Genomic DNA, 20,858 nt, shown 5'->3' on the forward strand with positions numbered 1-20,858 from the left:
CTGAAATCCCCATAGACGGGCAGGTTGTCATAGCGGCGCATTAAGTGACCGTATCTGATGTATGTGGCACGATTGGAAAAGCTTGCAAATGAGGTATGTCCTATTTAATATCTACTTTGCAAAGACTTTTAAAGGTCAAACTCCAGTTGTGGTTTCTATGGTAATCACAGCACCGAGATCTGAAAATATTAAGTGCAGTATGTTCTACTGAGAAAAATATGATGCCATTATTATATCATTATACCTGAATCATAATGGACTGATGTCAATCCAACTGAACGCTTTTCTCACATCCATGAGATGAGGCGAAAGGAGGAGGAGGAGGAGGAGGAGGAGGAGGAGAAGGAGGAGTTCTTGGGGAAGGTGAGTGAGAAAGAGTAGTGGAGGTTGTGGAAGCACAGACAATAATGGAGTCGACGTGAGAGGTTAATGAGGAGGAGGAATGAAGAGCAGATGATGGAGAGAGGAAGAAATGATAGGCGAGCTCACATCTGCATGCATAGTACTCCCTCACAGTCAACTCGAAGCATCTATTTGTACCTTTGACCAATTTCATTTCAAGTGGTAGTAATAATATTAATATATAATATTACTGCAAAACTTGGGTGCATAAGCCTTACAGTGGTGTGTATTTTTACTGAGGAACACGGCAATTATTTCAAGCTACGGCCATGATACAGTTTGTCATTTATTTCAAATGCTCTAATATATGGTATACAGTGTAGTTTTTAGTGCACATGTCACAAGCAGAACCATCCATGACTTGCATACAACGTGCATAATGACTTCATATAGAAGTTGTGTTCTGAATTCGATATTTGAATACTTCTTATCTAAACTTATTATTTTTGTCCTACATGCAATGGTGTGCACAAGACTTGATATAATATATCCCTAATCATTTATTCTAAAAATACATCAGAGCAAACCCTATCCAAGGAAGCAGGCTGCAAGATGCAACAACGTACAACACAAAGTCAGACAAATGTATGGGACCCACCACAAGAATTACTGTCGTGGGAGTAAAGGTCCAGATAAAAACCCGAACCCCAAAAACACTGTTGTTCCGACATGTTTCTGCACTTAATCAAGTGTCATTTTTTAGTTTTTCTCATTTCAGCGCACCCAAAAGACAGACCTGGCCTCAACATTAAACCCAGAAACGGATCCCTCTTATCCATCTTCATGCCAACGGCTGACGGGTTCTGGGATTGTTCACTGCTAAACGTTGTCAGACCATAAAAGAAAAGAGTGCGGAACGAGAGACCCTTTCAAGCCGCCACCTCTAGAGAGCTCCAAAAGGGAGGAGCTGAAAACTGGAGCAAAAAACAAGGAAATCCAACTGGATTGACTAAAATTACCGCTTAAAATAGCGGAGCTCAATTGTCAAATATGACCTGATTTGCCAAACAAAAAGGTGGTTTACAAAAATAATCATTTTGACATGATGGACCAGACCCGGTCAAAACCCCGCAGCATCATTTCTCTTACCGTGATGGGATTTGCCCTTTAACTCGTTGGCTTCCAGCCCCCTTTTCATTTTAACAACACTCAGCAGGCATCCGTCACATCAGTGTAACAGAAAAAACGCCCCACAGCGAGAGCCGGGTGGAGGTGAGAAAATAAAAGCAAACCTATAAGTCTTGTGTCGTGTCATTTTGACCTAATCGACCTTCACCCTGCATGGCCGTAGCGCGTGAAACCGAACAAACCACCGCAAAAAACAGTTCCAGAGTTCCTGGTCCAGAGCCAGCTGGAAGGAACCAATGAGGGAAAGAGCGGGATTCTCCAGCAAGAAACAACCCTGGACCTGAGGCCCTCTAACAGCATCCTATCAACACAGCCAAGTACGAAAAACAACAACGAGAGAGAGAGAGAGAGAGAGAGAGAGAAGAGGATGTTTGTGGGGCCTCAGTTGGTTATCAAAGTAACGTACACCACAGGGATTAATTCACGGTAAAGGGGATACACGTGCCCAAAGGGCCGGTGCTTTTAAAAAGGTTGTGAATGCCAACGTGTGAGCAAACAAATCAATCCTAAATATAGCGATGGTCCTGTGATTCGTTTCGACGCGTGCCTACAGAAATGGAACGAACTAAAGGGAGAACACGCGTAGCTGAGCTCGTGGTTTCCTTCAACGGAATCCACAGCGCCAGCAGCGAGGCTCCGTTGCACGGAGAAAGTGGAGATGAAATCCGTCGGTACTCTCATGTGCGTTTGGAACAAAACGCTTTGGGAAATAATGTTACTAATAATGTTTTTTTTGCTTCCAAAAGCATTTCACTTATCTTAATGGTTGTTTAAAGCCTTCAGGATCCTGTGACTTCTTGCACCAGAGCTCGCTCCTCTATGGCGACAGCAGACTTGAGGCCTACAACATGATGATTCTTTGATATTTAAAATCGGCTAATTTACAAAGCATTCAAACAACGCTTTCAAAACTCACATTCCCTTCATTAAAAAAGGTAACTTTGGTACCTTCCTTTGGATCCAAACAAGGCTTACAATTTGATTTATTTATTTTCTTTAATTAACGTGCCATCCAGAAATGTAATTAAGCCGTTTTCAGTAACAAAGGTGACAACACACGTGAGAAAAGTGGCAGAAAGACTCACTGGGGTAGGGCTCTCAGGCTGATCTACCAAATGCCTCATGGGAGATCAATTTCCACTTGGCCGGCTGCCGATCCAGATCAGCAGGAGAGAGCTCCCTCAACCAGATGTCAGCGGGGGACACGACCGAGTCACCGCCTGCATGCGTCACCCCGACGCGCTCATCGGAAAACGCTAAATAGATGGAACGTGTACCTGGATGAATGAGTCGCGTGTCACTGATGATCATCGCGGCCTCATCGAAATGTCAAAAGGCAATAACATAAAATAGCATTTACAGACGACACGAAGCCCAACGCCAGGCTACCGAACGCAGCGATGGATCCTCCACATCTGTGTGTGGAGCAGTTGAGAGTCTTGGTGATCGCCCACATGGCGGCCACAGCGATGCATGGCGGCCATTTTTTCATCAAATCACACAAATAAAAAACAACAACACATATATAAAGTAACATGTATGCACCAAATGCAATAGGACAGTAAGACTGTCAGTCAAAGTGGAGGTGACACACACACACACACACACACAATGATTTTATCTTATTTCCTCCCATCACCTGACCTCCTCCCTTCAGTCACCCTCTCCTTCCCTACTCCGTCTTTCCCTGCTTCCCTCTAATGGTGCTCAGAATAACGTTCCCTCTTCGGCCAAAGCTTTGCCATCTGACAACAAACAGGCTTTTAGCAGACGCCACCTCCTTAGCGTTCCCAGCCATTAGTGCAATGCAAAACATTAAAAAAGGAGCTTTACTCCCGAACAGAGAAAGCCTCGTGTACCGCCTAACCTAACCCACATTACGGCTCATTATTACCCCCCTCCCTCAAGGAAACACACACCAGGTTGGCCTTTGGCTCTGACATTTAATGAAGGGGCGTCGTCACTCATCTTCATATCGACTGCAGGTGTCAATTGCTCTGCTTGGCTTTGTGTTTTCTCTCCTCGGAGATGTTTGGTGCTGGACGAGCAGCAGGAGAGTTTTGGGAAGAGCTGGTAAATGGGCAGGTGAATTATAGATGAAGACTGATGCGGTTCTGGAGCTCAACGGGAGAGTCTTAAGGGTGAGCTTTTGTTGACGCGCAAACACACACACACACACCTCTCGGAGGGATATTACAAAGCGCTTAATGCCATCACGTTACAGATCGCCACGTTAGAGATTGTCAATCCTACTAAGCGCCTCCCGCTGAAGGCCTACGTTGCGGTAGTGAGGAGCGTGTTTATCCTGAACACAGCTCGAGCGAAACAAATCCATCATCCGTTCTTTAGGGAACAGACCGAAAAAAAGCGATGCTATTAAACTTTCAGGCCCATTTTAGTGACTTCTGCAGAATATACGTTCGGAGCTTCAGTGCGCGGGACTCATCCGGAGAGCCGCCCCCCGGTTACAGAGCAGGAGGCCCTTAATGCCATCGGGCAGGTTTGGGGTTTAGAGGGAGGTCCGTTCAGAAGGAAACCTCTCTGTGACTCCGATGTGTTGAGAATGACGTTTTCGCCACACATGCAGGACGCAAGTATGCAAATACACTCAGAAATACACTTTAAAACCAGTCATTAACTATCTATGTCATAGAGTAGAATGTAATGATACAGCTTATTATATTCAATCCACATACAGCAGCTTCTCAGGGACTTCCCTTCGAGCCCAGTTTAATGATCCTCTCCGGCGAGCACAGACACTGTAAATAATGTGTACCACTAAATGTGAAACGGCTCCTTAATCTGCATCATTCATTGCGCTACAATATTTCTGGCCTCTTTTTTTTTTTTTTTTTTACATTAAAGCGACACTGGACGCGCAACATTTAAATACTCTGCTCTGCCTTCACGGCCACGATTCTGAGGCTGAGGACGGAGGAGGTTCTAATAAAAACACAGCAGGGGTTTTACTGCTCAGCAGAGGCTTTGCTAATCGGTGATCGAATCAACAATAAAGTGAATTCAAGTGAAAAAGAACCCAGATGTTGTCCCCCTGCTGCTTGGAGACGTTTGTGTGGGGGGGGGATGCGGCGCGTCCGCCTGCCGAGACCTGCTAATCTGCACCAGTGACTTCTAGGTCCTTAATTACGAACCAGTTGGGCGTGTCTTTTTTTTCATTTGCTCACCAAAGCCTCGCTCTGAGGGTACAATAAGAGTAGGTAACATTACGGATATTAAAGACGAGATCATCATTTTAATACAGAACATGATGCTGTAGAATTTTCGCCCCGGAGCACTAAAAAAAAAAAAAACAACCTCTACACTGTTTAAAGGGAAGCTACGGTTTTAATAGAGACTAAGCTGTTAAATGTATTTCTTATGGTATGAATGTTTTACACTTTTACAAACGTTTTATCCGTTAACTAATCATTTTAAAAAGTCGTCGGACTGGAGCGCTGTGATGCAACTCTCCACAAGCCTCCCTCCTCCCGTCACTCCACTGGCCATCGGATCGTCTCCCTTTGTGGAAATAAAAATGATCGCCCCCCACCCCCTCCTCGGCGGAATTAAGAGTCCTTCAAGCGTCAGATCTTTGCCGTGGTTTACGGCTGCCTGCAGGAACACTGATGATCTCTGCTCACGTTCTGCTGCTGGATGTGCAAACTTGGGAAATTTCCCATCCCTCAGCACAAAAACTATCACAGAAAAAAAACCTCAATGTATTTAGAACGGTGTGCTACCAGAGCTGGAAACAATATTCAAATTCAGAGCAGTGGGTTTTGGGTCACAGGGGCATCCTGTAGATGGATTTTAATGAGCAAAAGAAGTTTTAAAACACCAAAACCGGATGACAGATATTTCCCCGCCGCGGTTCACTTTGCATTGTCTCACATCGCCAACAATCCCATCGCTGCCCGCTCAGAAGGAAGTCGGGGCGTAGCGGGGACGAGTGTTTGGGGTTTGGCCGTCAGTGGTGTGTGGTGAGACAGAAGAAAAGAGAGAGAGAGAGAGAGAGAGAGAGAGAGAGAGAGAAAGCCACTGTGGAGGAAGACTCACTGCAGGCTCGTCCTCCCTGCTGTCGCTGGTGTCCTCGCTCTTGTGGTGACCGGCCGAGGAGCGAGCGTCCCTCTTGCGGCTGGCGTCCGTCCCCTCCGTCTGTCGCTCTCCATCTGGACCAAGGTGAAAACATGGACATCGCTCAAACAGCCAGCAAGCGCCATTATCATCATCCTCATCATCTTCCTCATCTTCGGTTTAATCAGCTTTGTTAACGGCACCATTGTCGCTCTCGTCACTATCATCTCTACAACGTAATTATGAGTATGAATATCTTCATTACCATCACACTCATGGTCAACAATAATTGCACGATATCACTTCATTTTCTTTCCACTGAGCTTCTCTGGTGTAATCAAGCCCAGATAAAAGTTTCCAGAGAAGAGGGAGATTAAATGGGAAAAGATGTAATTTGGGGGAAAAAAAGAAGAAGATCAGAGGAGAATAAAAACTGGTCCAGAGGGTGAATGTAAAAGGGGGGGTGACAATGGGGGGGGGGGGGGGGGGGGAAAGGGAGCAGATTGAGACACACGAAGAAAAGCTTTTCTAGCTGCAAAGCAGAGCCGTCAAGATGCTGTCGTGCCACAGATGGATTATGGGAGTTTTGCTGCACAAGGCTGTCAGGTGACTTGGCGCGAAGAGAAGAACTAGAAATGTAAATCTGCAAATTACAGAAGTGCGTGTCCATGTATGCGTGTACACACACACACACATACGGTCCAAACTGCTAGGCCTCCCTGCTGCGGGCGAAACACACACACACGTGTAAGCAAACACACACACGCGCAAACGTGCATGAATAAACGGGAGAACAATTCGATACACAGCAGTGACAACACAACACAGGACATTCAGCGCCTTATGAGGATTGTTACAAGAAGCAAAGGGATGCACGTGAGGTTTCCCCCACGAGGGTTCCTACAGAGAACTTCATAATAAAGGCGGTCCACACCTCGATCACTCCAATCTCTTTTTATTTCCAGCCCACACGGCCCCCAGACGCACAACGTCGCAAAAGGTGGCGTGTGACTCCACCACAAAAAAATCCCCTTTGTGGCGTCCCAAAAGCATTAGAGTGAAAGTGGTTCATTAATGTCTGCTGAGGGGGGCAAGGGGGGGGGGGGTTGGCTGTAATGTACACGCACGGATACTGCCACGCGCACAGAAGGGCCTGCGCGCGCACACGCACACACACACACACACACACACACACACACACACACACGGATTGTGATTAAAAGACCGAATGTGGAGAACGAGTGGCTATAAAGCATAATGAGAGCTAATGGTTTTCCAATATGTCCCCCTTAACAATGAGTCTGAGTGGGCTGAATTAGTTGGGGGGGTGGTATGAGGATGGAGGGGGGGCGGGAGGAGGAGGAGGAGGGAGATTGATGCGGTCAAGGAGAAGTGGGAAAGACAGATTAGGTGCGTGCTCAAACATCACTCAAAGCGACGGACCCTAGAAGCTTCATGAAAAAACAGTCAAAGTCAAAAAAAAAAAACGAAAATCTGTCAACCTTGAAGGTTTTCCTTCCGTCTAACGATGTCTCTGGCAAACATCATGGTGTGGATACGTCTTCCTCTTGTGTTTGGATATCACGTCTCCCCGCAGTCACTGTTTCCAAAGCAACGGTAATAAAATAAAACCCGATTTGATCCAACAAATCATCTCATCATCCTGCTTAACAGAGAAGAAAATTGCTATGTTCCCAACCCATGGCTCTAAACTGTAGTCCTAGCTTTCCTCTTTGTTATTGTAAAGGGTGTGTTGGCTTGTTTCCTGACTCTTGCCCACTCGGGAAAAACCGCACTGGAAAATGTCAAATGGCAAATGTCAGCCTGGCACAAAAATAATACAACTTTCCTTATCATACGGGGGCCACTTGAGCCACAGGAGGCTGTAGTTAAAAAGTTCATCTCCACAGTCTGAGTGTGTGTCCTCCGGGTTCCTTCAAAGCTACCCACGGATCAAAGAGCAACCACCAAAGAGTGGCCCCGCTCAGCTTCGTCTCACTTCGAGCCCGACGTTCCTGCCACCGTTGACCCAAAAATAGCAAGACGCCTCAACTTTTAAGTTCTGATCTGTGTAACAATAAACCATTTTGTGGTTTTCAGTAGCTGCATGTAAAGGAAAAACATCCACTCTCCTTATTAAAGTCCATAGATAATGCATTTATGGACATGTCAATACAACACGCTATATAATGCTGTAATTAGAATATGAGAGATTATCTCAAATCAACCAAATAGAAAACACTTTGTGCATTTACGCAATTTACGCCTCGTTTGATTTTTCTATTTAACTCTTTTCTTCCCAATGAGAAAACACTTTGGGAGTCAAGTGGCAGCACCGCCAACCATTGACCTGAGACTATTATGAGCAGGCAATGCTGCAGGCAGCCAGGTGAGATTCCCCTTTGGTCATTTATTATGATCTCCTGATGTACGCGATGACGAGTGGCGACGGAAATCTTTAAACCTCAAAATAGATTTCAGCAACACACGCGTAAATGCAGTGCATCTTATTTTATGTATTCGAGCTGCGTGGATGTCAAAACTTCAACAGAAGAATTCACTTTTTAAATCATTTCTCCTCGCTTTTAAGCCCCTCAAGCTTTGTCTTTTGAAGTCGTAGTTGAGTGAACTCCTTGAGAAAAAAAGGACTGAGAGAACGAACCGTATTGAGGGAAGTGTAACTTCGAAATAACATTTTGCTGCTAATATCATTAGTTATGATTTAAATCAGCCCCTCTCATATGCATAAAGGTGTGAAAACAAGAAAGAGCCGTCACTAGAAACGCATTCTTCTATTAAATTCTTCAACCGTCCCCAAAAGAGGAAGAGGAACAGACCTGTTTGTGTGTGCAAACGTTGTAACCGTCTTCTCGGAAACCTAGTAATGGCCTTAAAATAGTAGAAGTGTGTGACTAGACGTATTCATCCCCCCCCCGCTCACAGGATACACAGTTTGGATGCAACGGTGGAGAATCAGCCACACACACACACACACACACACACAAACACACAGAGAGAGTCGGACACAGTGACGGACTCCAACGCGGCCTCTAATGAAGAAATGAAAAGCCGAGTGGCAGGTTAATGGAAGCCAATCGACTCGGAGCAGGAGGCGGAATGCTAATCGCTTAGAAACCTCCGCTCTTACATCCTGCCCCCCCCCCCCCCCCCCCCCCCCCTCCTCTGCCCCGCAACAAAAACTACAGCTCTATTTACTGAGAAGATAAGATGGAGGAGAGAAACTTCTACAACCTCCAGAGGACGGAGATAGAGAGTCTCTGTCCCGTGGCGAGTCTTATCTGAGGCGGATGTGGGTTGCGCTCTGAAGATGGAGACAAAGGGTTGGAAGGAACTTTCTTCAGCTTTCTCCACTTCTGGGGAATAAAGTTCACCTTGTCCGGCTGCCCTTTTTAAAACTAAACGATATTCTAAGCCCGTCGGAGCGCTCATCTGTAGCCGTGCTTGTTTCAGTGCATTCCTCCGTATGCGTGCATATGGGTGTGTGTGTGTGCGTGTGTGTGTGTGATGCACCTCGGCTTCTCGCTCTACCTTTGAACAAGGCTTGACGGGCCCGGGTTTCAGTGCAAGGGGCGAGGCGAGGGACCGAATGGCGATGCGGCAGAATGCTAATCTCACGCAATCAAAGAAGCGAGAGCGCAGTGAGACGAGAAGAGAGAGGTGAGACTGAACATCACGGAAGGCAGGAAGTCAAGCTGGGGTTTAGTTTGAACTTTTGTGACAAAGAGTCCCAGAGATCAGATGATAGTAATGATGCGTTTGGGTTGCGTGTAATAGCCCTCTGTTAAACAGGAGAAATACTGTAGAAGCAGTGGTTACACAACGCCAGCGGTCGCCATCGCAATCCGTTTGCCAGTGTTGTCTCAAGGGCGGGTGCAACGCGGCGCCTTTGGAAAAAGGCACAGCCGGGGGCCACTCAATACGCGACGATGACGGAGAGCTGGTGACAGGACACAGCAGGAGGAACTGGAACGATCCCCTTGGGGCAAGCAGTCGAGTCCCAGCCAATCAGACCACTACGTGGCGGTTGGACATTTTACGCTAAAAGACCTTTGGGTTAAATTGTCGTAATTACCATATAACTTTCAATAGCTGTTTTTTACGGAGAGGGGGGGTGACCTTGACCTTTGATCACCACATTTCAAGTGGATGTTAGTGGCATATTTTGAGGAATATCACTCAAGGTGCTTGAGGTATTGCGTTTAAGAACAAAACATTTTGGGGAAATTGGATGAAAAAAAGATTGATGATTACAATTTAATGAATGAATAATAATTTTCAGAAGCGCGGAAGTTTGCAGTGGACTTTATTAACGAATTGGGCAACGGCTTGAGACCTAGGCGGACATTAAAGCTCATTCTAAAATACGTTTCCTCGGACTGAATCCCAGCCGAGTGGGCGGCGCCGAGGTCATCATGAGGTTACAAAAAGGGCGTCCGTGACACTGTCCTGGCTGGAGGTAGCTATGTGAGCAGGTCGGTAACAAGGCCTCCGTGGACTGCAGCATTCAAATGAAGCTCAAAATCTGGTATCATGGGGCCTAATTTTAGGAATAAAATACTCTCCTCCTCCTCCCCCCCCACAGCTCCACTCATCCGTTTCCTTGACACCGCACAGGGCGGATGGAGATGTTTACTTCCCGTTCTCCCCCGGCTGCATGGATGTCCAACTGAGAATCTCGACTCATTAAACCGGGCCACAGCATTATGATTGATTGATCGTTATGGTGGCTCGTCTCGTGACAGGCACAGCAGCCTTCTCTTTTCCTTTCTCTACAGTGTGACCCGGCACGCTCCTCTTCTTCTTCTTCTTCTTCTTCTTCTTCCACGCACGGCCTTCCAGCAAAGCGTCGCTCTACCGAGCGGACAAATACGTGCCATGCATCTGCCGCTGACCTTCCCTGCTGCAGAGATGCTTCTGCCTGCCCGAGTGCAGCCCATTGCACTCTTTCCTCTCTTTCTTCATCACACTTGAATCCCAGGAGGCCAGCTGGGAGGCTGGATAAAATAAAATAATTAAAAATGCTGCAGCCATGCTTCGATCAAAGTTGCTTAGCTCATGCTCCTTGTCTGTTTTAACACGCAGTTCAACAGAAAATTGACCTCTCGACCTTGCCACGCTGATTAGCCGTTTGGTGGAGTCGGTGATTTGCGTCGCTGAGTAACGGGGCTGATTGATTGGGAACTGAAGTTTGGGGGATTAAGCTGGAAGTCAAGAGGGAGACGGGATCACTGATGGCGACCGTGAAGAGGGAGTCGAGTGGGACGGCGCGTGGACAAGGGTCTGAGAGAGGGAGAGAGAGAGAGAGAGAGAGAGAGAGAGAGAAGAGGGCGTAACCACGGAGGCCATTTCCGCTGTTTCACTCACGTTCACCCGTTCAGGCACTCATCACCAAGTCGGCCATTAGCCGCTTGAGCCACTCGCCTATTGCCCCTCTGCCCCCCCCCCCGATCGCTCCGCAATCCATTCCTCAGCGCGCCACTACTTTTTTTTTTAGAGCAGCGAGGTTATGGCGGCGTTTCCGAGGCTCGTGGCTTTTTAGCTCGGCCATCAGTCACGTTGTCACGAGGCCCGCTCGGCGCGGGGCGGCACGCAGGACGTCGCCCTGGCGGCCCGCTAGACTTCCTTAATGGCGCTTTTTCGTCACGACAGTCGGGCATTTGTGCGCGCGCACACACACACACACACAGGCGGCGTGCCGCGGCAGGGGGTGCAGCGGGGCTTCACTGGGGCTGCACTAGCCATATGGACCCCCCTTAATTATAGCAAATAAACTGCACTGATCTGAGCCATTAGCCAGTCAGCAATGTAGCAGAGTGGAGGGCCGCTGTGAAACTGATTAATAGGCCCGGGCTCACAGTGCTGCACTCGCCGGTCTTTAGTTCCCCTCAAACAAAGCGGCCTTATAAAAAAAAAAAAAAGGGAAGCAACAGCGCATTTAAACAAGTAACGCATAACAAGGCCTTACAGATAAGATGAATGGAGACAAAGGGACTGTGACAGCGAGGGGCCAGGAAGGACAGGAGAGCGCAGCAGCGAGAGAGAGAGTGCTCGATGGCCCTTGGGGGGGGGGGGAATGCAGAGAACGAGGGAATGCAGAGATGCTTAATGCGCTGTGATATGGGTCAGGGGCAAAGAGGTCTCACTCTCCTCCTCTCTTCTGGCCTCTCCTCTAAGCTCTGCTAATGTTTTCAACTGCACTTGCTCATCGGCCCAATGCACTCAAATACTAAAAGACAGAGAAAACGGGATGACCTTAAAGCTGCTAGACTATACGGACCTTCACACGCACACTTTCTCATTCAATTCAGTGAAAGTGTCCAAACTTTTGACTCTTTTGACTGTGTGTTGTGCAGCAGTACATAGTGGGTCTATCTTTTCATACTTCAATGAGCATGGGATGGATGTTTTTAGAAGCAAACTGGCAACGGGGGGTCATGCTGGCAAAGAGTAAAAGAATAAAAGCTGATATAGTTCTGTCGATCTCTTGTCTGGTTGGCATTTGGCCACAGGCTGTGGAACAAAGCGGTCTGACCCCCCCAGTGCAACCTGCCAGCCCACTGGCCCCGCTCCCCTCTAAATGGCTGTCCGTCTTTCCCCATCTCCTGCTGCTGCTGCTGCTCCTGCTGCTGCTTTGTGCCCGAGGCCTCTGCGAGCTCCGCTGGCTCTTTAGAGGCCTGTAAGGTACGCTTAAGCCAGAGTTGCCAAGGAGACGAGAACGGCCTACGGCAAAAGATATCGCAAAAAAGGAAGCGCAGCGCGAAGCTGCAGAGAGAGACGGGCACAAGACGAAGATGGAGGCTAGTGGTCGATCACAACAAATGAAAAGGTGCATGCAATGAGCGTGATTGCATATTCATAAAAAGGCCACGCCGGGTCTGTACTCCTCAGTCTCCGGCTGTGTGTTAATTACGTCCCTGTGAGAAAGCGTGGAGAGATGCCCGCAGACGCTTCACCGAGCAACCCCCGCAGCGGCCAATGACACCCACGGGGCAGCTCCTCCAATCACAGCGGAGCGGATAAGGAGGCTACTCTGAGCCGCCGCGGAGCCACGACTGTCACAGCCGATGTGTCACCAGGGGGGGGGGGGGGGATTGGAGGCAGCGTGCATGGCTTGCATTCTGCCTGATCTCCCTCGCTTGTTAGCACACATTTGTAAACAAAGAATCTGGAAAAATGGGCCTTGGTGCCGTAGCCACGTTTGCACGGGTCCGAGCCAAACGGAGCATCTAAAATGAGGGGAGAGCCCCCGCCCCCGCCCCCCCCCCAAGGAGACCTTTTTACGATAATTCGTCCATCTTTTGCCATCCTGACTGGCTGAGGCGCCGCGTGTGGAGAGGGGGAGGGGCTCTGTGAGCCCGGAATAAACATCATCTTAAAAATGCCACAGAAAAGGAACCGTCATCACGCGGGAGCAACAAGAGGAACAGACACGCAGGCTTCAGAGAAACAAAAGAAGAAAAAAAACACAGACGGGAGGAGGGAAAAAGACAAAGTTGTATTTTAGAAAACTGTTTACCAGTTTGCCTTTCCTCTCTCACCACCTCAGCCGTTACCGTCTCACTTGCTCTTCCCACACACCTTTAATCTTTTCCATCCCTTCCCTCCGTCTTAAATCACTCTCTGAAGCCATCTGATGCGGCGATTACTACATGAATATGATGCTTCCGTGTAGAACCCCGGCGTGGTCATTATCCTCCGCAGAGGATCCGATTCCGATCGCCCCGAGGAGTCATCGCTTCCCTGATAACATCGCCCGTGTGCCCGAGACAAAGAGAGGTGGAGGAGGATGTGTATGGGGGGGGGATTCGGGGGGGGGGAATAACAGAAGGTAAAAGAAGACAGGAGGAGAGGAGGAAAGGAGGGCAGAGGAAGGGGAACCAAAGGCGCAGGGGGAATTTTCAGAAGAAAAAGAAGAGGTTATATGTTCCACACAGGCGGGGGGGTGGGGGGGGGGTGGTGGAAGGAGGAGGACAGAAACAATAATAGCCTTGTCTTATCCCCGTACAGTGATAAATCCCCTTCTCGTCGGGGAGCCTGATGACAAACCACCTCCACCCTCCATCCACCCTGCACCGGGGCCCCGGCTATTTATGATCAGGCAACGCGTACGAGCCGGGCCGGGCCTCGATCCGTCTTGGGTCGGTGTCGCCACTCCACGGACCCGCTGACAATCTCAAATGGGGCCACTCTGTCAACTCTGCCATCCCCCCCCCCCCTCCTCCTCTGCCCTCAGCACATCATCTGCTGGTTACTGGCGATAAGGACATTGCACTGTCAACGTGCCACGTGGATTAATTCACTTATAGGAATCTCTACCACGTGATGGGTTTTTTGTTTTTTTTTATTTTTCTGGGTAGTGAAGAGGGGAAACCGCCTCATCAGCGTCTCTCTGGTGAACGTTCCAATCACAGCAATACTTTGCGAGGCGCTATTTAAAAAAAAAAATCGCTGCTGCGCCCCCCCACCATGCAGCAATGCGACTGTTTGCGCTTTGTTCCTTGTGTCTTGTTTACCCGCTTGCATATTCCTGCTAGCAGTAAATTATTCATGGTTGTTCCTCTCCGTATCCTCTGGTGACAGCGAAGGAAGGCCAACGCTGCCAACGTGAAGGGCAACAGCAGAAGCCGCCGATCGGCACCGCTGACGACGCGTTGGATTTGCAGAAAGAAAGGCGAGATCAACCGCTCAATTAATGTTAAATCATCACACGAGTTTCTCATTTTGGCAGATTTTGTCCCTCCATTCCTTTACTCCTCAGGCGGGCAATCTCAGAGCGCCGTCTTGAAGGGCGTTCCAATTCCTAAAGTGTATCTCGAAGAAGAGGAGATCGTAGAGAAGTAACCACAAGGCGTCCTTGACGCACAGTAGTGTGTTTATATATTACCACTATCATATACTGTAGTAATGAGAATGATATATAACCTTTTGTTTCAGTACTTGTGAATTTATAACCATCAAGGAAATCGAACACGTTACGATTGTTGAATCAAAAAAGCTAAAAAAAGGAAATAAATACGCTGCAAGCTGCATGTGAGCGAGTGGAAACTGGACAGCAGACAGTTCCACTGCCATCTTGAAGGGATTGTCAAGGGAGACGGTGTTACCAGGGTGATTAGCGGGTGCAAAAACAAAACAAAAAATTAATGTGCTTAATTAAACAGATGTCCAGCTGGCTCGGTGTTGGAGGCACAGAGCGGGCCTCAATCCATGTGATACGACACGGATTTGGAGAGCGAGGTCCCAGAATGAGGAAGTACGGGGTCGGAATATCTCAGGCTCTTTGGTCTCGCTGCCCGGCAACAACCCGACATTCCAAAGTATAATAATTGGCTGGATAGCAACTCGCACAAGGCAGTAATGTCAAATCAAGGGGCTTCTCAGAATGAAATAAAGAATGAAATAAAATGGTGCAATTTACTTTGTATTATTTTCCAATTCCCTATTGTTAACACTTTATATTTATTTAGAGATCTTCACGTGGAGTATTTGTGCTCAATTTGTTATTGAAAATTACACTCACTCATTTCTTTTTACACAACGCCTTAACAAATAAAATAAAAATGAATAAATGTGTCTGTAAATATATATTCAGAGAACATGGTAACAATCAACAAAATAAACTGCCAACTAGTCGTCATGTCCCACCAGCAGACACACAGTGTCCGACCCTCCACTCAGTCTGGCCTACCTCCATCCAACCTGTAGCCTACCTCTGTCCTACCTCCATCCAACCTCTGGACTACATGCATCCAACCTCCATCCAACCTCCGGCCTACCTCCATCCAACCTCCGCCCTACCTCTGGACTACCTTCCTACATTCATACTACCTCCATCCAACCTCCACCCTACCTCCTACATCCGTACTACTTCTGCAACCAGCCTCCAGACCATTAACCATGAGATCCCCAATTCTTACCATCACCATGCTATTGTTTCAGGAGACTGATGGGAGAATACTATAAAACTTGATCGTCGATGATTTAAAAAAATCTATATTTATAACTATAAATAAAAGGAGGTAAGAGTGTATTGCGACGGACAGGCATGTTAAGAGTACGACCCGTATCTGAACGACCAACTGAGCCAAGCGACGCGTATATGACGGCAGACGTTCCACAGCACCTCCCAAGCTGTAGTTTTCTCATGCTGTGGAAGCTGAGGCAACATCAGTGGACGGGCAGCTAACAGCCAGCGTCCGGCAGCGCTGTGACAGAGCGAACCAGTGATTCACCTGGTAGGAGAATTTAATGTTGAAAACCATCACCTTGGGCAACCGCGCTGCCCCGCCCCCCCCACCCCCCCAAGCATGAGCCGGAGGCAGCGAAGCATATTTCAATCCGTCACTCTTAGCAGCCGTCTCCATACTGGCCTGCTGTCGGAGTACACATCGACCGTGAGGCCAAAACAATAATCTCCCCCGAGTTGTGAGCTTGTATTGACCTTACAGAAGCTCTCCATCCGCTTTCCTTCGATCGCTGGTTTTGGCTGCCCCAGTTTTTGGAAGCCCTACTTCCTTTGAGCGAGTCAATGTACTGCATTGACCATCAATCAATCATATCAAGTTGTGAGACTAAATGTTGCCTGGAATTTTGTTTGTGCTGCAGTCCTGATAACGGATGTAGACCAAAAATATTATGGACAAGATAACCGCTTATATCAAAGTATGAATATTAGTAATGATTTATTTTTCTTTACAAAAATGTTTAGAAAATACTTTCTAGGGAGAAGAAAAATGGATTTTAAGGTGAGTAGAACTTGGCCACATTTCTAATTGCAGCTTCTACCCATAAGTGGCATCAAGTCCTTTGGGAATCATTGTCTTGCGAGTAAGACTACTCATCATTCACCCTAATCATCATTAGAGCTCAACGCTATCCACTTAAGCTATCTTTCCATTACAAGCCCCCCCTCATGGAGGGTGATCGGCGCGTGCAAAAAGGAACATGAAAGAAGTCTGTTCGCTTGTGAGAGTGTTGAAGGAAGATTAAAAAAAAAAAAAGGATGACAAACAATGGCACTAACGACAGGAACCCATTCTGCTTAGTGTCGGCGCATCGCTCTCAGAAACAAGTTCTGCAAAGACATGAACGCATACAACCGGCATGCCAGACAACAGCGGCTTCTGCCGCTGTCGCTCAACTAACGCACAATGCATGAGGACCAGGGGAGCAAAAAGGGACACAGGCCACAATGTTGCACGCACATGCGCAGTGTGCACTTTCACTCTGCACACGTCCTCATACCAAATAATACGTGCGCAATCGAAAATTGACAAACATGCACGGAAGAGAAAGGAACCGTGAGACAGATTTGAGGGAGTGGGGCTAAATAACACCAGAGACAGACTGACGACCCGAGAGACAGAGGGTGGGAGGCGTGAAGCGAGCTTAAAAGGTGACGGACAGGAGAGGTGGGAGGAGGCTGAGGGGGCGAGACGAGACGAGAGAAGCGAGGACGGTGGCAGGAGCAACGAGATGAGAAAGAGGGCGACCTTAATCAGCCACTCGCCGGAACGTGACGCGCACGCACGCACACGCACACACACACATAAAACACCTACAAACTTGAGGGGTGTGTGTTTGCACAGCACTGCTCTCCGTTTCATTACAGGCCCATTTCCCCCACCTAATACCCGGACCGGCGCTGGCGATAAGGAACGTACACTCTCTCTTCTGTACACAACATCTCATTTCGAGCAGAGGAAATTGGAAAGAAGAGGAGAAAGGATGAGAGCAGGGAGAGGTGAGAAGGACAGCCGATGAGGGGGGGGGGAGGACTGGATGGAGGAGAGATGTTTGTCCGAGCAAAGACAAGGCCGGTCCAACATGCAAAAGGTGAGAGTTTGAGGTTTTGGGGGCGAGAGAAAGGGATGAAAAGAGGGGAGATGAGAAGGGAAAGGAAGAGCTAGCAAGGTTCAAAAATGAAATAAAAAAAAAAAACTGGAGAGGGACGGAGAAGAGCAACAGAGGTAATTTTCCTTTTGTACTTTTTGAGATTTCTTAGTAGCAGGGTGAAAAATAACCAGCCTTAAGCATGTAAGATGGAGAGACACGTGGGACGTAGAGGGAAAGGGATGCAACACCCGGAGCGGAAAATAACTACTTATGGCTGAGCTGAGGGGGTCAAAGGAAACAAAAACAAGCGGCGATGACGCATACGGGTCGGCAGAGAAGCGCATGATGCTCGGGACAACAAGCCAGCAGCGCCGCTCGCACTTCTGCCGGTTTTCAGAGTCACAAGGCACCATTGGAGAGGGGGCGAGGTGGCGAGTATTACCCATAGCACCAATACCAAATGACTGGGGGCTGTGTCAGGGGACACGAGAAACACCGAAAGCCTGCTGGCAGCAGAGCAAAGTCTGTACGATGTCACAGAATGGGGGAGAGAAGCAAATAGGGGCAAACAACGCGAGGGGGATGGAGAACAGCATGAGGGACAAAAAGGTTTGCTAAATATCCCCAGTCCGACTTTAGTGTCGCTTTGGACCAAAGGGCAAATGTATGTCGTTCGGTTAGCTCTGCCAGCTGAGGTCGCAAACAGCCTTACTGTAAATACCACATTTCCTTATAAAATCTACTGGGTGGATGACAGGATTCCTGCTGTAAATCTAGAATACATCTCTACAAAACAATCTCCATCTTTTGGCGGCCTCCGCCCATCTGTTCCCTTGCTGTGAGGAGCATCCATCACGGGGTCTAACGGCGACTGTCAAAGGCTCACTGCTGTGGATGAACGGAGGCACCTGCTCTGCGCCCCGGACCGCGGCGCCGCTCGACACCATAAAGCAGGTCAACGTGTCACAGGATGGGAGAGAGCGCTGCGGATCGTACTGTGACACACACACACCACCTGCACATTTATGTTAGCCACGAGGAGGACGCATGGGTAATACGTTTAAATAAAGACGTTTCGGAAGAAAGCGATTCGTTCGCGGCCATTTTGTGTTCATGCACGACTGACCCTCCGGTGAAACTCCCACCATACCACATTCCCCCACACTGGAACAACAATAGAGAGGTGGGGGGGGGGGGGGTTAATATCTTATTAAAATGCCCGTTGAGAATCAGGAGGACCGCTATAATCATCTGAGAGTGCTCCCGCGGCATGATTACTGGCCGAGGCGGCCAATTACATTGAAGCGATGATTGCCGAGATCCGTTGATTCCCGTCCAGCTTCACAGCGAGATGAAAAGACAAACAACTGGCCGGATGCTCGCCGCCAATTGAAACGGTTGATTAGACAGGAAAATAGGGAAAGAGACACAGGGGTTCAAAGGGGGGGCGGGGGGGGTAGTGAAATACAAGATCAAATCGGATCCATTTCTGAAGGAAAAAACACAGCAGCTTCGCTCGTCTTTTGTGCGTCTCCGTGCAGGGACCACGGGGGACACCAGCTCAGCTCACTGTTTATGTTGCATTCAAGGCACAATTAGACAAGGCGGCGTTTTGTCCTCGCACAGTCGGCAGACCTCAAAGTAATCACCCGGTAACTTTTACCAGAGAGACCCGCGTAGATGGAAAGAAAGCGGTCCCTCAAGGTCACATACGTAAGTACGTAAGTACACAAACACACACTCGAACACGCTTTGATGCTCATTTGAAATTAGGCAAAGAAGCAGACAGCATGTAGGACACGGCTGGCTGGCAGCCAGACACTCTTGGGGAACCGGGTTTGTATTTGAACACAAGAGGGCGGGGGGGCGGGGGGGGGGGGGGTCTAATACGATCATCTTCATGGTTTCGGACACACAGGCATTGTTGAGTTTGAAGAGAGTTTGAGCACCTTCTCCGTGCAGAGCAAAGAGCAGTTATCAGCCCTCACGACAACAGGTCGTCTACAGTGAAGCAGTATTATGTGATAAAGGTGGAGAGGAAAGACACAAAGAGGGACCGGGCCTCGAGTCCAGACTCGGTATCATTACCACGGTGCTGCGTCTATCAGTGGACTGTAGCCACCTCCCTGCTCCTCCGGCTACGAGTGGAGGGCGTCTCTACAGTACGTGACCGCTGCTCCTTTGCTTCTCGTCCAAGATAACGGACCCGGCCGCTGGGCCCGAGCCTCTCTCTGCCACCCGGGGGGCCGGGGGGGGGAGTAATGGTGGGCATTCTCAAAGAAAAATCATATCTCTTAGAAAGATCCCACGTTTCCCTCTGTGCGTGCGGGTTCAAGGCCATCGATTTGCACAGCATTGATTCCCCAACGGCACGAAAGAGGCGTCGCATGTGACCCGCGGACTGTGACTTCGCTCCTGTCCCCCCCCCCCCCCCCCCGTGGCGGGCGGTGCTAATTCAACCCGACGGGCCAGCGGAGCGGCAGAACGCCAGGCTCCTCGCCGTGCCGGAGCTGACTCCAACCTCAAGATGTCCACCCTGCATTAAACAGCTGATGGTGTCACTCTTGAGAGGGATCCGGCAGTACAATTGCAATTTAATGCAATTTAATGCAAAACAAAAACTGGACTTCCACATCAGTGTGTGTGAATATAATCAACAACAAAAAAAAAAACTGAAGAAACGCTCTCTGCTTCTGCATCACAGCCCTTTCTTCCCCGCTGGATCGTTAACCTGCATCAGACTCCATATTAAAACATCAGCTGTTCAATTTATCACCACGGTCCCCCCCCGCGGCATCCCAGTCAATGAGCCGGCGTGCTAATAAACGCACGCTGTGACCGGCCTCGTGTCACAAGTATTGACTCGAGAGCCGTTGCCCAACAGTGCAGCGTGATTAGAAAACGAGCTACGCCAGTCAGAGAGGCGACGACCAACCCGCTTCTCAGAGACAGCTTCTCCTGCAACGACCCCTTTAATATTTGCATTTACTAACGCCCATGGCAAGGTTACGACTCCTCCTCCTCCCCCCCCCCCATCAACGAGGAAGAAAAGCACGGCTGACAAAGCTCTGAGAGCACAGTGGCGGTCCCATCGCTCTGCCAGTGTCCCTCGGTTACATCATCACGCGTCTCTGTGCCACCCGACGCGAGGCGGGCCGGGTGACAGCGAGGGGGCCACGGAGGGCAAACCCAGCGGGGGGGGGGGGGGGGGAATCAGGGCGCTCTCTCTCGCTCTCTTTGCGCGATTCAATGTCACGCTTCCGTGGCCGCGGATGGATGCCCAAACATTGGAGTGCAGAATCCTTCGTGATGAGTCAGGCGGACTTTTAGAAGACTTTAATCAAACGGCCGTAAAGGAATCAGCGAAACCGCTAATGTGAATAAATGTGGCGGATGCA

The 20,858-nt window shown here is 48.8% G+C and overlaps 1 protein-coding gene across 1 annotated transcript in view; it reads right to left on the reverse strand.

Annotated features, from left to right (window-relative positions):
- The window catches only part of b4galnt4a (beta-1,4-N-acetyl-galactosaminyl transferase 4a), an 82,487-nt gene that overhangs the window by 47,393 nt on the left and 14,236 nt on the right, over positions 1–20,858 (reverse strand). The window contains exon 2 of the mRNA XM_037450621.2: positions 5,587–5,699. Coding sequence (XP_037306518.2) covers positions 5,587–5,699 — 113 coding nt within the window. The remainder of the gene's footprint in view (positions 1–5,586; positions 5,700–20,858) is intronic.

The sequence above is a fragment of the Pungitius pungitius genome, chromosome 6 (assembly GCF_949316345.1).
Source record: "Pungitius pungitius chromosome 6, fPunPun2.1, whole genome shotgun sequence".
In the NCBI taxonomy this organism is placed as follows: Eukaryota; Metazoa; Chordata; class Actinopteri; order Perciformes; family Gasterosteidae; genus Pungitius; species Pungitius pungitius.